This window comes from Primulina eburnea, chromosome 10, assembly GCF_022965805.1.
Source record: "Primulina eburnea isolate SZY01 chromosome 10, ASM2296580v1, whole genome shotgun sequence".
NCBI lineage: Eukaryota > Viridiplantae > Streptophyta > Magnoliopsida > Lamiales > Gesneriaceae > Primulina > Primulina eburnea.
In genome coordinates, this window is record NC_133110.1 from 32,174,316 (window position 1) to 32,191,341 (window position 17,026).

Below are 17,026 nucleotides of genomic sequence, written 5' to 3' on the forward strand. Positions count from 1 at the left end.
ATATTCTGAAGAATATGTTCCTGTCTTCTAAACAATCAAAGGGTTTTGCTGTGCAACTTAGTTATCTGCTGAAATTTAAAGGGTTAGTGGCTGATGACTCAGAAAGATCATCTAGGTTTAAAGTTTTTAATGCGAAGAACACTATGCCACTGAGAACCAAACTGGACATTTCTCCTGCTCAGTTTGTCAAGATCAAACAGGAGATTGAGACTGAGAAAGCAGCCCCAAAATCAGTGAATAAAGCCAAAACTTTGGCTCAACTGAAAGTGGCTAAGAGGATATTAATTTTGAGTACTTCTGACTTAGAGAAAACTCCATCTCCACAGATTGCCAAGAAACCAAGAACCCAAAGGGTTAAATCAACAACTGCCGTAGTATCCTTTCCCGCTGATACAATTATTTCTTCAGATGCTCAGCAACCCATAGAAGCAGTCCCTTTGAAAATCATTCCACCAGAAGCTTCAGTTGGTGCCAAAAAGAAATCAGTTAGGACCAAAGCGCCTCTGATTCAGATCACTCGCACTGCTAGTGTGGCACCTGCTCGACCCAAAGGGATAAAATTTATAGAGGTGGTGGAATCAACTCGAATAGGATTGGAAATCCCTCACATTCTGAGCACTGATAAAGGCAAGGGTAAGCTGATTGAAGAGCCCAGACCTTCGACTGCCATTCAGACACATATTGACCTTGTTTGGGCAAAGGTTAATAGCTATGCAGCTTCAAAAATTCAGTCCTATGATGCTTGGACAACCTTTCACACACAAATTTTTGCCAAGAAATTGAAGAAGAAATCTCAGCTGAACACCTTCATCAAATTGGAAGCTTATGTTCTAACAACGGTGAAAGCTGCAACAATTGCTCAGGCGATGGAAAGGAAATCCTATTTGTTTGATCAGGTGAGAGCCAAGAAGTTGGCTCAAATTGTCAGCAAATTGAAAGACAACTACGTTCCAACAAATCCTACTGCGTTTGCTGATCAAGCAGTAATTACTCAGCTTGATACCGATTTGCTTGGGTTACAATCTCAGATTTGGGAAATGGATCAGGAGTTGGTTCTTGATCAAGAAGATTCAGAAAATGATGAAGAGGATACAGTTGAAAAACCATCCTCAGAACAGGCTTTGGTTCCAACTGAAAAGTCAGTTCAGGAAATGCCTCAAGCATCTTCTGCTGAACAGCAACTGTACACGGAAGCCGAGCTCTCTTTTGCAAACATTGAAGAAATTATCCAAGCAGTGGTGTAGGATACTAAATTGAGTGAACTTATGTCTAATCCAGTTGATCACTCTGCTGATCAAATCCATCCAGAGGTCACCATCTCTTCAGAAGAACCAGTTCAGCAAGATCTATTTGCTGACCAAGCTATTTCGACTGATGTGCCGATTGATTCTCAAATTCATTCTTTAGAGGCACCAGTTTTGGTTTCATCACCATCTGCCATTCATCAAGCCGGTTCTTTTGCTGATCAGAATCCACCATCACCGCCTCCAGTTCAAGGAGAAATTATTGTAACTGATGTTCCAGTTCCGCATGTTGCTGATACAGTCTCAACTGAACAAGCTTTAATCATTTCTGAACACACAACAAGCGAACCAGGAATCTCTCATCAGTCTCCTCCTCCATCTTCATCATATTTTGATCTTATCTTTGAAGAAGTTCAGCATATGCAGGAAAGTATGCAACAAATAATCACTGTCATATCGAAGATTCAGAACACTCAGCTGTCACATACTCTGAAGTTGGACTCTTCCCATCAGTTCAACTTAGAAAAACTAAACGCCATACAAGCAGCTATTACCTCTCTGACCTTTGCAGTTGAAGATATACAGAAAAACAGAGGGATATTTTCCAGTCTCACTGCCACTCAAGACTCTATCAACAAACGAGTTGACAGTGTGGAGTCTCTTGCCTCAAGAAAGATAGATTTGCTTCAAGTTGCAATGACTGCTGCTATCAGCAATATTTCCGACTCTGTCCATCTCCTATCTATTGATGTTAGAAGATTATCTTCTAAGATGGAGCTGTTTGACAAAAAGGGGGAAGAGACTTAAACTGATTTTAGAAAAGCAGAAGTAATCTTAAATTCTTGTATCTATGAAGAATATGAGTTCAGTTGAATCTACATCTTATTTTACCTACAAGAGTTCAGTTATTCAGTTATATTTTATTTTAAGTTTTGTCAAACACCATAAAGGGGGAAATTGTTGGAAACTTAATTCCGGTGTTTTGACAAAAAGACTTACCAACTGAACTAAGCAACTGAACTGATCATCAACTGAACACGTCATCTACTGACTGTTCGATACAACTGAAGTTCACTCTCGGCAACTGATTCTCTCCCAGCTGTACACGTCGTGAGTTGAAAGCGACAACCGACAAATAGTACATTTACCTGCAACTAGTAGTGGAACTCTACATTACAGAATGAACGGTGTACGATTGTCAGATTATATCGACGTGGTAATCAACGGTTAGAATATTCAAACATTCTTTAATGTTACCGTTGAGAGGAGAGCCTATAAATAGTCGAAGATAGCAACTGAAGAAACAACGACTTTCAGTTATCTCATTCTACTTGCTGTTACGCTGCAAAAATATCTACTCACAATCAGAAATCAAAGCTCACGCTTATTAGTCATATCAGTAGTATTCAAGACTACATTCTCGAGCTTAAATAACACTTTGTAATCGTTGATAGATTTTCTAAGTTTTGCTAAAGATCAGTTACGATCTATAAAAGTGTTGTATTCTAAGAGTTTCAGTTTTGGCAAAGTGATAAGTCCAAATTGAAGTGGGTCAGTACAGTGTCGTGTATTTGATCAAAGTCTTTTAGTGGATATCCTATCTTCGTGATAGAAGGGGTGACGTAGGAGTTATTCAATTCTTCGAACACCCAGAAACAAATTGTGGTGTCATTACTTCAGTTACCATTTTCAGTTAGATACTCTATCTTTCAGTCAGTTAGTTTTCCGCAACTGTTTTATTCAGTTTAACTGATTGTTATTGACCGACGGGATATTCAGTTTCAGTTTGTAACAAAACTGAATTTATATTGTCGAGGAATATTTTAAATTCGAGCAGTGTTTATTCAACCCCCCTCTTGTAAACACTCTTTATTCGATTAACTGATCCTATCATGGATACTTATCTGACCCACACAAGGCACGTTCCCAAACTGGATATGTATTTACTCGTGGAGGCACTGCAATTTCTTGGCGTTCACAGAAACAAACGTTCGTAACAACTTTATCAAATCATGCAGAGATTATTGCACTACATGAAGCAAGCCGTGAATGTGTGTGGTTAAAATCAATGACCCAACATATCCAAATCTCATGCGGATTATCATTCGACGAGAAGCCTGTGATACTATATGAAGATAATGCTGCATGTGTTGCTCAAATGAAAGAAGGATACATAAAAAGCGACAGAACTAAACATTTTCCTCCTAAGTTCTTCGCATTCACCAAGGAGCTTGAGAAGAATAAATGTATTGATGTTCGTCACATTCAATCAAGTGAAAACTCATCAGATCTCTTCACAAAGGCACTTCCTACGACAATATTCAGAAAGCACATATATAATATTGGGATGCGCAATCTACGAAATTTGTGAAGAATTGTTCGTGTCAACATGAGGAGGAGTTTACGTGACTGCACTCTTTTTCTCTTACTATGGTTTTTATCCCAATGAGTTTTTCCTAGTAAGATTTCTAACGAGGCAGTATAAAAACACGTAATGAAGACAATCATTATGATCATCATCACAAGGGGGAGTGTTGAAAATTAATATTTAAAGTGTGTGTATTGAATATTTGAATGTTGAATATTTGAATGTTGAAAATAAGAGTTGTAAATATTGAAAATTAGTGTGTGATGATGTAGGTAATGATGTATTTTATTTTTGGATTATTGTAAGAAATTCTATAAATAGGCTCACCATTTATGAAGAAATTCACAATTGAGTAGAGACAAAAATATTATAAAGTGTGTAATTTGGTAAATTTTGAGAGTTTGAGATTTTTACTTTTTACCATAAATTTTTACTTTTTCACAACAGTTTAGTTAAATATTGTCTTTTAGTTATTATCAATCATATTTTTTTTTTTGGAAACGTTTGAAATATGCTGAGATTATATTTATTATTTTTTTAATAATGGCAAACCAACATTTCAATCTCATCTATTTTTTGCATGTACCGATTAAGAAAATATAGTAATTTATATACTAATTTAATATAATGAATTCTACTTGAAATATAAATATATATATATGTGTGTGTGTGTTTGTGTGTGTGTGTGTTTGTGTGTGTGTATATTTAGCACATATCGAAGTCGAGTTTTTGCATTTTGGATATGAAGATTTGAATTTTAATTAAATATTTGAAAAAAAAAAATTGAAATTACTTCATTCTGAAGTGGTTTCAAAGTAGATTTCAAGATGAATTTAAAATCTGTTGCAATAATATAAAAAATATCTAGTTAAAACTTTAAAAGAATTCTAAACAAATAAATGGATGCATTACTTAAGATAAACCAGAATACTAAATTTCTTGGCACTAGTACATTGGTATGGGGGAAATGCATAAGAATCTAGCTGAGAAATCTGATGGAAGAGTTGAAAGGCTTTTTTTAAACAAATGAAAAAAAAAGAGGCTATTTAGATAGAATGCTATATTAAAATGTTCGAATATGTATGTATCAAAAAGAATAGAATGAACAAACATAATCCCTTCCTAGATCTTGATTGATGAATAAGCTCAGATAGGAGGGATCCATTTCGGTCGGGTTTTGTTCGCAGCACTGTTGTTGCGGAGAAAACGAATTCGACTACGGTTCCAAAAGCCTCGCCGGTCATGCTTGCTAGTCAACACACAACTCAATCCTTCTACAGAAGAAGCTTTTCATGTCACAGCGATCAATCAGCCGTGTTTCGTTATCATGAATGGATGGCTATTTGTTTCCATCAGCAGCTATAAACTAGTATACAGGCAGTTGCTTTCCATTCCTCTTGACTGCATTCAGGAAACAAGAATTTGTTACTAAAACTCTTAACGAGCACATTCATTCCAAACATTATTGAGATAGGATATGTGAATATTGTAATAACGCAGTGGAAGAAAAAAGGTAGTCTGCGATGTGAGTATTGGTATATTTTCAAAAGGGTGCACCAAACACAAGAAATATAGGTTTTGGAGTTCTATTGGGGTCTTCTGTGTTATAGAAACTTAACGATTTTGGAGTCTAATTCACTTCGAAGACCAATATCCTACCTCTCTGGAACCAAGATCTTCGAACTGCCTGGCGGATTTGGCGTTCGTGCTTTTCCAAGAGTTCGTCGATTCTTTGTGATTGAGATAGCAAGGGTCCTGAAAATTCAACCTTCTCCCACTGTTCTTGATGCACCTGCTTCAAGTCCCATTTATATTAGCTAGAGCAGATAGAATGGAAGAGATTTATAAAAGAGAAAACGGCAAACCAAAAAACAGTATTTTTCAGATTACACACAAGATTCGACTCTTTTTCCGGATAACAAGATTCAATTGTCACAATCAAACAAAAATACTTCAGACAGAAAATCGACCTTCAAAAGCCAGAAGTTTAATCGGGGCATGACTTGGAGTCTTTTTCTAACTAAATACAGAATCAAAGAAAATGTTCTGCTGTATTATACTGAACTCTTTTGGTTATTGAAAGATGAATTCTTAACATGTATTATTTAAACTTCATAATGGTTGTACTTCATAAGAGCGGTAATAATGTCACATTTTGAAGAGAAAAAACTGATGATGGTGATAATATACATATAATGTATAACTGACAGAAGTTTTAGAGTTACCGAATTGAGTCTTCTGGCAGCACCCTCCTCCTTATTATAAAGTGCTTTGGTCAATTCCTGAGAGTGGTACTCGTCCGAGGTATCAAACGAGTCTGGACGTTCCAAATGGCTCCATTGTTTAAACATTGAGCGCTTGATGGTTTCACATGGGTCAGGATGTTTTGTATCAGGAAACTTCCGATCACCATTCACTACTTCAGAATTGTTCTCCCCTATCAAATCAAAGCTATTCTTCAAATGCAAGGCACCAGAAGATTCAAGAATTAGACTTCTAGAGCTAGACCTACTCCGTGATCTTATTGATGAATCGTTCATTTTCCCTTTTGCCCAGGCAAAACCACTAGATCCCGAAACTTGTAAAGGGCCAGGACAAGTATCATCGCCTTGTGATGCATTTTTTACATGGGACGTTTCTTTGGTCCACATAATTGATGGCTTAGGTGGCTCCCAAACTAAGAATCTATTTCCTTTGTCATTGTTTACGCCATTTCCATTCAACTTCAATTCACCATGCTTTTGAGGAGGCAGATTCTGTACATGACAATGAAATTTAAAGGATCATAAAAATTTGATTCTATAAGCCTCTATTGCACGGATACTGATATGAGGACATGGCACGATACAGATCTGATAATTATCAAAGATGAGAATACGACGAGAAGGATACAGATGTGTTGTGTACATATACACATAGTCACATACACGTATATAATTATATAAAATAAATATGATATTATGTAATTAATAACTATCCAAAACTTTAAAAGTAGCTCTTATGGTACTTGGTACAGTCAAACGATATTTGACTACACTTCTATTTAAACCTGTGTATTATAGATATTTGTAGAAGTGCAAAGAGGGGGAGAGAGTGACCTCTTCCGGTGCAAGTTTGCTCATTCCATTTGGTCTTCTAGTTGGCTTCCTGGTTGTTTCAGGTCCACCATGAGATCGCACATCAGACCTTTTCCTGAAAACAAGGAGCAAATCTTTTATGGTTCGACTTTAAAGGAACAATCATTTTCAATCCAAATGGAAGTAAGAAATTACCGGCTGGCCTCTTCACGAATTTTAATGTCAATCTCTTTACTGGGAGGATACTTGGGTAAGTTTGACGGGTCACAAGCATATGGCTTTGTCTTGAAATACTAATCATTGTGAACAACAAGCAAATAATTAGAATTATTCTACTCGACATGAAACTAAACCCAAGCACAACTTGAGAAAGCAAATGTCCTATCAGTTTCTCTCCTTTTTTTTTCTTTTGTTCGGTGAAACTCTATCGGTTTTCTTTTGTTCGGTGAAACTCTATCGGTTCTCATATTAGAGAAATGTGAAGTATTAAAAACAATAGTGTATTAAAATCCAGAAATTTGTCTGTGGCTATCAAGGTCCAACAAGAATACCTCGGACGTGAGGGCTGAAGCAGCCGTTCCTCGCTTGTGCGGTTCCACAGACAAGAGAGTTTCTATGAGAGTCACCGCACCTTCAGGTAGATCTTTGAAGGTTTGCCAAAGAGAGGTATTGTAAGGATGCTGTGGTTTAAATAACGTTGCATGAGGAAGTTTTGATTTTTTCCAGTAATCTTCAGGTGGGGATCCACAAAGTTTGAAAATTTTGTGCAACTGCTCAACCTGTTGAGGAAGACACATAAAATTTAATAATTATGCCACATGGTTGAGCATACATCCATGCTGCAAACTTAGCTAGGAGCATCGGCTCAATTCTACTCTCATTAAGAATCAGTCAACAGATGGTAGATATTGTTTTTATCAAATGGTAGATATTGTTTTTATCTGTCATATAAATATTTTCTTTAATCCGCGTCTGTCATACAAATATTGCTCAATCACAAAGTTATGGAACAAGAAAACTATGGCTCTGTTGATTACCTCAGTCCTCCCTTGAAGGATAGGCTTCCCGATGAGAAGTTCAGCGAATAAGCAGCCAACACTCCAAAGATCCACAGAAGTCCCGTATTCAGTAGAGCCCAACAAAAGTTCAGGAGGGCGATACCACAATGTGACTACTCGACTAGTTAGAGGTTGCCTCTGCCCATAACTGCAATAATTTGCCAATCCAAAATCCCCCACCTTCAGGATTCCATTGTTATCTACCAAAAGATTTGCACCTTTTATGTCTCGATGCATTACACCCTGAGAATGGCAATGCTCAAGTCCTAATAACAACTGCTTCATGTAGCATTTAACCTACAAAATGTGACAGGATAATGTTCAATGTAGGCATATATTACTGATTAATGTCATTTTTTCAAAGCTTATATTTAAAGAGAAGATTTAGAAGGCCGGTGCAGAAAACTCAACACAATACATATCTAGTGCAGAATAATCAGAACCTGTGCTTCAGTGAATGTGATGTCTGGGCAAGATAACAATCCAGAAATATCATGTTCCATATACTCGAACACAAGATATATGTTACATGAAGAACAAGATGTGATTAGCCCTTCCAACTTTATAATGTTTGGATGGTTAAGCCGACGAAGAATTGTTATTTCTCGAGCCATGAACCGAACACTATCAGGCTCAAAATTGTCAAACCGCACCTTCTTTAAGGCAACTATCTTCCCTGTTTCTAATTCACGTGCTCGAAAAACAGTGCTGTATGTACCCTGACCAATCTGTTAAGAAAAGAAAGTTGAGATTTTGCATTAGTTGAAGGGCTAACAATAAAAAAGAATGTGGCTGAACTATATGAAGGATTTTTATCTTATAGAATACAGATTGCAGGTAAGACGCTGTTCGAAAACAGTAACTATTATTGCCTATCACAGTGGCAACATCATGAGAGGATTTAGCACCTAAAATTTGGTTCCAGAAAGAATCACATAAAAGTTAAACTTTCAGCATAAATGGAAAAAATCTTGATTTTACAAGTTAGTAGCTTTGTTCCCATAAATTCGAGCTTTTGAAGAAAAAATAGAGTTAATACTTTCTTCATGCCAACCAAAAGTTCAGCATTGCTACCTGATCTATTCAACCTTCAAAATGCAAGGACGTGATTAAAGGCATTATAAAATCTAAGGGCTTCTACATTGCAAAATCATTTTATTGATCACAAACCACAAGTTCTCACAGGATTAGGAACCAAAATTTTGCTCAAACGTTTGGTACAGGAGGCAATAGAAAACATAGAAGTAATCTCTTCACCACTTATCATAAATCATAGCTTCGTTAAACCCTCACTTCCACTTTATCTTACACTAAAACATGTAATCCGATTCAGAATCAAAACAAACCTTTTCAAGTTTCTCGTAAGAATCAGATTTGAGTGGAACCCAACCCTGAATGGCTTCACCCGCCACCGCACTGAGCCAAGCCGGCCATCCTGCTGCCACCTGCTCTCCCTCCACATACTTATGCAGATTCCCAAGCCGAAAACTCACGGATTCACTCGTCCGACCAGACTCACTCAACTCGCTTCCCGACTCACCTGCTCCTCTTTTCTTTACCTTCTTCAAGTTCATCTCCAGCTCTGCCACCAAACACCCTCCGCCGCCGCTGCTCCCCACCCGGCTACGGCCCGACCCCCCATAGAGTCCCCCCGATTGATCCAATACAGCAGGAGTCACGGAAACCGTCTGTTTCGACGTCACGCAACCCATTAGCACGTGCAAACCACGCGTCACCAACACACCACCACCTACTCCACCATAGCGACAAAAATGGAAAACTAACGCCCACCCAGATCAAAACATGCTAAATCTTGACCTGGGTCAAGCTCAGCTTCGAGAAATCAATGCTAGTTCTCAATGCCATTGAAAATTAGGCTTTTATACACGAGAGTCGAGAACAAAACAAAAAACGAAAACCTTTTCACGACCCACTTCCTCTCTCTAACCCAAACCTCTTTATATGCGGCAATTGCGGAAGCGTTTAATCAAAATGGGGTTCACAATCCAAGCAAGAATATGAGCGGAATCAACGGAATGATAGGCCTAAAGTAGACCCTTTTCTTTTCCCGTAGACTGCTGTTGTAATCTTTGTCTGTGTATTATATTGTATTGTGTATCTATCTTTCTCTAGACAAAAGCAGCGCGAATCTACACAGTATGAAAAGAGAGTGGCAGACTAATTGACAACTACAGGACTATATTGACTTTAGCCAGCATTTGTCCACTTGTGGACTTTGCAATTCAAATTCTTCGTATTCCGGGCTTCCTATTTCCTGTATTTCTTTGGTCCCTGAGACATTTTGTACTACAGAGAATGAGAACTGGGAGGGGCTGTTCAAATATTGAAGCGCGTGTGAAAGCTAGTAAATGTGGATTTTGATTTCTTGGTGAAGAACATGTTGGTTGGGTAGGCGTTGATTAATAGTGTAATATGATTTGCATCGTTTGTTTATAAAATATATTTTTGTTTTAAATGTACATAAACAATCATTTTGTTATATGTCACATAATTACAATTAAATACACATTGACCATGAAGTTAAGAATAAGATGTTTGTTTTTCTTGTTGCGAGAAGAGTGTCAAATCTCATTCAAAATTTGAAATTTTGTGCCTAGCATCGTCTAGGCGAGTCTTTGATCATGAGAATCGGCCCATATTGTAACGTATTTCAATTCGTCTATTTGATGTGTCGAACATATAACAAACCTAATATGTTTTGACAGTTTACCGTTTTTTCGTATTCAAATAGCAGCGGGAGTTTAAAAAAATTTATTTTGACATTTAAATCGTTCTTGGGTGTCGTGTGATTCAAATAGTTGATATACTGTTTTAGAATAGTTTACTTTTGTGTATATAATGTCAGCTCCAACTATTCTGGATTTTAAGCAGAGATAACTCTTCTTATAAATCCCCACGAATGGATATTTCTCCTTCTTCCATCGTCTAATCAGGTACACAATCAAAAACTGAATTTCTCGTATAGGTCGCACTAAATATCTAAACATCGAAAGTTGATCGCCAAAATTTCAAAATCTGTCTCCGCGGTACTATGGAAGAGCGGTCGTGCGTTTCCAAGAAAGAGGTTGCCTATTTTCTTGTGTGAGGAGAGAGAGAATTTTAGTGGACAAAAACTTGTGTGAGACGAATTTTTTATTTGTGTCATCCATGAAAAAATATTACTTTTTATGCTGAGAGTATTACTTTTTATTGTAAATATCGATAGGGTTGACCCGTCTCACAGATAAAGATTCGTAAGACCGTATCACAAGAGTTACTCAAAACTTGTGTGTAAAAGTTATGTGTATCATTCAACTATTGAATACACATATATTAAAAGTCCTTTAAGGACCTAATTAGGACTCTCCTTTTATCAAGATATTATTTTTCATTATTCAAAAACTCTCATGTATGTATTTTCACTCTTGAAAATATCATGCATAATTAAATTATTATCAACTTTTGATACTACAACACACACACACACACACATATTTATTTATGCTTTAAATTAAATAATTTTTATTTAATTACTCAATTAATTATTAATTAATATGTTCTAGACTCTTCTAGAATGTTTTATGAGAATTTTGCACTTATTTGTAACTACTACTAACTTACTATTTAATTGTTATATTCTAAATTTACTGAATAAATAATTGTGAACTCGTTATAACCTCAATCGATAATCAGACAATGCTGATGTATCGATGGTACAAAAATCGTTCACATAATGAAAAATTGAAATTTCTAAGGACAATTTTCCACTTATCTATTTTTTGTAGCTGTCAATTTTGTGAACTCATTCACTAAACAGACAGTTTCAATCTCTTTATTTAATTAACAGTTAAATTAAATTTCACAATTTTCATTACAAGAACTCAAGTCATAAACTCTTTTGTAAGCGATATATTTTATCTTTATCAAACTACAATCATCAAGTTGTCAAATTCAACTTCTTGAACTTGACTATCTCAACGAGAATACATAATCTAATTGTTGCGTGACCCTCAATGATTCATGGATACAGCTAGCCGTAAATTTACAACTTCATGTTATTCAGAACAACATTTTTTCATATTTAGGCTACCCAAATTATTTTCATTATTTTCATCGACCTCTTGATCAAGAACGTCATAACTGAAACTTGTACTCACTGAATCATGATAAGAGCATCTATAAGCATCGCTCCATGATCCCCTAGGTATCACTGATAGTGCCTGGGAGAATCTTAAATTATTGTTGATGTACAATACGGTCTCTTCAACTCGAATATCTTGATTGAAACTGTAATTATTGGTATATCGAGAGTTGCAAATGAATTCGATAAAAATATGATGTATCTTTGAGTAGTAATGTGACATGATATGTGCAACTAAGAAAACGCCTTCCAAAATGCACTTGTCTTACTCTGACCAGATATTCCCTATATTGTTAACTTATCAGATCACAAATATATTTTCACTCATAGGTGAACAGTAAATCCTCGACTACAATGCACTGACTCTTACATATTTCGAAACTACACCAACATCCCCACTTGATGTCCCTCAATGGACTCGACGGATAAAAATGTATGCTAGTACGTAGAACAACCACGTTTTCTCAGGTCAAAGGACTAATTGTATACAATCATAACCGCAAAATATTCCACTTGATAAGTGATATCTACTTGAAAAGTCTGAGGAATGGTTGTTTAGTGCATCATTAAATGATTATTCATTTGTATGAATGGACATCTACACACCCTTATCAATGAAACGTGGTGTTTATATCACATATATTAGTAACAAGATCGAGTGACATTTATCTTTATTTTAGGTATCTGAATCGACTAGGAACCAGTTTAGAATATATAATATGCTTCCTAATGAGTTTCATGATGTTACGTTGAGTGACATACCTCATGGTACCTAATGTATATTCTAATACTTTATCTATGCAGCTTGCAAATGCATACATAAAATAAATGTCATGATTGGATACAACTGTAATATATTAAAAAAATAAGATTTTATTTTACATAAGAGTCAATAAAACTCAAGCTAAAAGTTGGCTCACTGGACACATACTCTAACAATCTCCGATTTTCCCTGTAGCCAATTACCCATAGATCTCAAACTCAATGTTTCATGATGCTTCTCAAACAATGCTCTTGGCATGGGCTTTGTCATTGGATCATCAACATTATATGCAGAGACGACTCTCTCTACTAATATGTCTAATCTTCCCAGCTTGGATTATTTGGAACTTCCTCAGTATATGTTTAGATCGCTAATGAGACCTCAATTCATTTGCTTGTGCAACAGTACATGTAGTGCCCAAATTCAGTACACGTATAACCCATGCAGTTATTTAATTATAAAATCATTTAACTAATTTTAAAATGAGTTTTAAGCCATGCATGATTTACTTAAATGCATTATTTTAAATTAATTATGCTTATGTGATGCACGTTAAAATGTTTTTTTTGAGTTTCATGTTTTAGGCGATTATTCGAGGCGAGATCGAGGAAAAGACCGGGGACGATTCTTGGCAAATTAAAATGCGGTATTTTTATTTTATAAGCTAGGAAGGGGCATTTTAAATAATTTATTTAGTTTAGCATTTTAAAGCTTTAGTTATGTGCTTAGTAATTTAAGAGTTTAAAATTTTTAAATTAGCATTTTTGGTGTGAGTTATTTTAATTGAGGGATTTTATTAAAGTTTAAAGAGTGTTATTATTTTAATTAGTTGTTTTATTTAATTAAGCAATAATTCCCCTAATTTAACTACACAACTCACGCACACACACACACGTTACACACACTCACACACACTTACACGTTTTTACACACCCTAAAACACACAACACATCTACACATTCTTTTTCAGAATTTTTTTAAGAGAGAAAACATAGGGTCTTGAGAAAACAAACAGCCGCCCCCCTTCCCTTTTAATTTCCAACAAGTTTTCGGCAACTTTATTTCAAGATAATCGAGCCACCGTCGTCCCGGATCAACCTCGCTTCCTTCTCCGCTTCGATATCGCCGTCTCGGTAACGTTTATCAACAAAGGCACGTATAATCTCTCTTTTGCTGCGTCGATCATGTCATATTATGTGTTGCGTTATTTTATGCGTAAAAATTTATGTATGATGTTCATAGTTTGAGCGGTTAATCATTTGGATCGATTTTGAAGGAAAATTTTTAGATCTAACTCACGTTTTTACTGTTCTTCTTAAAACTGCGAATTTTCGGTCGCGAATCTAAGAAAACTTTCAACGTGAAAAATGTATAACTTTTTGATACCTTCGATTTGATATAAAATTCGAAATTTTTGGACGAAAATTGAGTGAGTTATGACGCTTTTCGTGGGACTGCTCAAACTGCGTTTTCAGAAAAATTTGTATTGATATGTTCTCGAGATTTTGTTGTTGCAGGCTTCGTTGGGGATCGACCGGTGATCGTTGCTGCGTATAGATATATTGATAATGATGTTGGGATGGTCTTTGACGTTTTGTTTCGCGTCGTTAGGCACATTAGAGATCGAGTAGTCGTAAAACTATTTTGTTGTATCAAAATTTAAGTTGTGAGTTTATGGTGTTGCGTGGGATGCGTCGTCCCTTGGAGATGTTTGGGACATCTGTGGAGTCAATTCAGTGCCATAGTGTCCTAGGATAGGCCTCGAGGCGTTTTTCACCATTTGTGTAATCGAATTTGAAGAGTATAAGCTTTTAAGTCGCGGAGTCCAGTTTACTCGACGCCCGAGCGGTAACTTTCTGCCGCCCGAGCGCCATCCTTCCTGTTCGAATGTTTTTCCTCGTAACCTCGGCGCCCGAGCGGAAGTTTATTACCGCCCGAGCGCCACCCCTTCTGTCCAAATAATCTGTTCTTTCTTCTTTTCAAATTCTAATAGTGAGTTCATGTCTTTTATGGTTGAGAAATGTTCACACGGCATCTTAGAGTTTGCTTCGGGGTTTGATGAAACGTCCTGTTCTTTTTATCGCTTTAAAAGTACTAGAATTTTTTTTTTTAAAAACCTCACTTAGCATCGGTCGAACCCTAAAATATTTTTTACATCATTTTAAAAATAAACATCCAACTGCCATTTAAAAATCCAAAAGAAAATATTTTAAAGCATAAAATCGTAAAATATTTTACCAACCTAAAAACATTATTCGAAAAGTATAGCCCATACTATAACTTCTCAAATATCTCTCATAACATAAATAAAAGACGTAAAAATATCTTTAGCATTACTTAAAATCATAAATCATAACTAGTGCGGAAAACTAGCGTCGGTCCTCGGGTTATGTGCACCTTCAGTCCAGTCAGATCAACCATCAAAACCTCCATTATCATATTCATAACCAATACCACCTGCATCAATCACACCTAGTGAGTCTATTCTTGATAACGAATAATACGTAATACAGTTAACATATAACAATGAAAAATACTTGTACTTAAAATATCATTTTCATGAAGATGCATAAACATAAACATTTTCGAAAACATTTTCATGATGCATAAAAACATTTTCATAAAAACGTTTTCATATAAACATAAACATATCACATAAACATATTCATATTCATATCCATATTCGTGTCCATATTCATATTCATATTCATGTTCATGTTCGTGTTTGTTGAATTCAGACCGTGATTGTGACTCGTATTCTTAAACGTATTGGGTGATGGATCCATCAACTTGTAACCACAGTACTGGGTGGCGGGGGACACCAGCAACACTCTCACCGGTCAACTGGGCCCTGGCCTACGTATTAACATATCATGACATTGGAAATACGATCGTCGGGGCTCCCTCTGGGGCCTTTTCCCATAAATGGGCTCCCTCTGGGGCCTTCTCCCCTCACGACATCTCCAATCATATTCATCGTATTCGTATTCGTATCAACGGAAACACGATTGTCGGGCTCCCACTGGGACCATAACCCTCACGATATTTCCAACATATTGCAGTAGTCACAATCCCTTCACGTCCTTCAACATGTTATTATCACTTAATCAAACATGCATATAATATCATTTTTATTTTGAAACCAAGCATGCAACATGTCTTTTAAATGCCCATATCTGAATTATAAAACCATAGACATTTAAAAATCATCACTTAACATATTAAAAATAATAAACATCCATGAGCATTTTAAAATAAATATTTTTACATCATAAATGTTTAAAATAAACTTTTAAATCATAAACCTTTAAAATAGACGTTTTAACATATTATCATAAATCAATAAACATATCATCTTAAAACTCCATAAACATTTAAAATTGACATATTAACATATAAACATTCATAATCATTGAAAATAATCATTTTAGCATATAAAATAGCATTTAGGACGTTGCCATGACGTTTACTAATTTTTAGGTGTAAATAGACCGTTTTACCCCTGGACGTAAATTTCACATTTTTGATTTTTTCTTAATTCCATTGACTCTAACATGTTCCAAATAATTATTTAAGCCTACATGAATTTTCTCATATTTTTATTTAGCTTAAATCAAGTACTTTTAATTTATTATTTAAATATGACGTATTAATGTGTTTTAATCCCGAATTAAAACAAACCTTAATATAAAATTCCCAAATTAAAAACTTAGACTTATAATAATTATTTAAGCTTAAATCTAATTTTTCATAATTTTATTAAGCTTAAAACTAGGTGTTTCAATTAACTCGTTAATTAGCGTTTCGTGCGGCGATTAAATTCCGAATAAATCCAAAACTAGTTATTTTGATCCCAAATTTTCATCATAGCATTTTTAAGATTTATTCTACCCTTCAAACATGCAATCATATAAATGAATATAAAGCATGTAACAGGTAACAACAATATGTATCAAAATCTGAAACATAATCAATCACAGACTGTCGACCATGCTCGTAACTCTACAGTTCAGATTAGACTCAATCCTAGTGAAGGGATCCCAGTTTCAAGATGTGGTGTTCCTATATCGAATTCCGTAATAGATGGAACAGTGATTCTATTTACTCGATATAACCAAATATGGTGTTCCTATATCGAATTCCGTAATAGAAGAAATTCCAATTCTATTTACTCGATATAACCAAACATCCGGTGTCCTGACCTAACCGTCATGGACTATAGCTCTATCGCTAATATCCTATCTTGAGACATCGTGCAATGTGTCCGTGGCGATCCCGCCAATATCAGGCACTTCCGTCTACAAGATTTCTATACTATCTTGTGACATCGTGCAATGTGCCCGTGGCGATCCCGCCACTATCAGGCACTTCTGTC

The 17,026-nt window shown here is 35.8% G+C and overlaps 1 protein-coding gene across 3 annotated transcripts; it reads right to left on the bottom strand.

Moving 5' to 3' along the window:
* Positions 1-4,521: 4,521 nt before the first annotated feature.
* LOC140803273 (protein IMPAIRED IN BABA-INDUCED STERILITY 1-like) lies at positions 4,522-10,113 on the bottom strand. 3 transcript variants are annotated; one of them, XM_073159065.1, is made up of 10 exons: positions 9,094-10,113; positions 8,191-8,475; positions 7,727-8,044; positions 7,241-7,468; positions 6,885-6,982; positions 6,711-6,804; positions 6,125-6,368; positions 5,838-6,049; positions 5,272-5,407; positions 4,522-5,013 (listed from the first exon to the last, which is right to left on the bottom strand). In XM_073159065.1, exons 1-10 carry the CDS (start codon positions 9,457-9,459, stop codon positions 4,979-4,981), a joined length of 2,016 nt encoding a protein of 671 aa, XP_073015166.1. In that variant the 5' UTR covers positions 9,460-10,113; the 3' UTR covers positions 4,522-4,978. The 3 variants fall into 3 exon arrangements, with proteins under 3 accessions (XP_073015166.1, XP_073015164.1, XP_073015165.1); XM_073159063.1 differs by having other exon boundaries at positions 5,838-6,368; positions 9,094-10,112; XM_073159064.1 differs by having other exon boundaries at positions 4,524-5,013; positions 5,272-5,404; positions 5,838-6,368; positions 9,094-10,109.
* Positions 10,114-17,026: the final 6,913 nt, after the last annotated feature.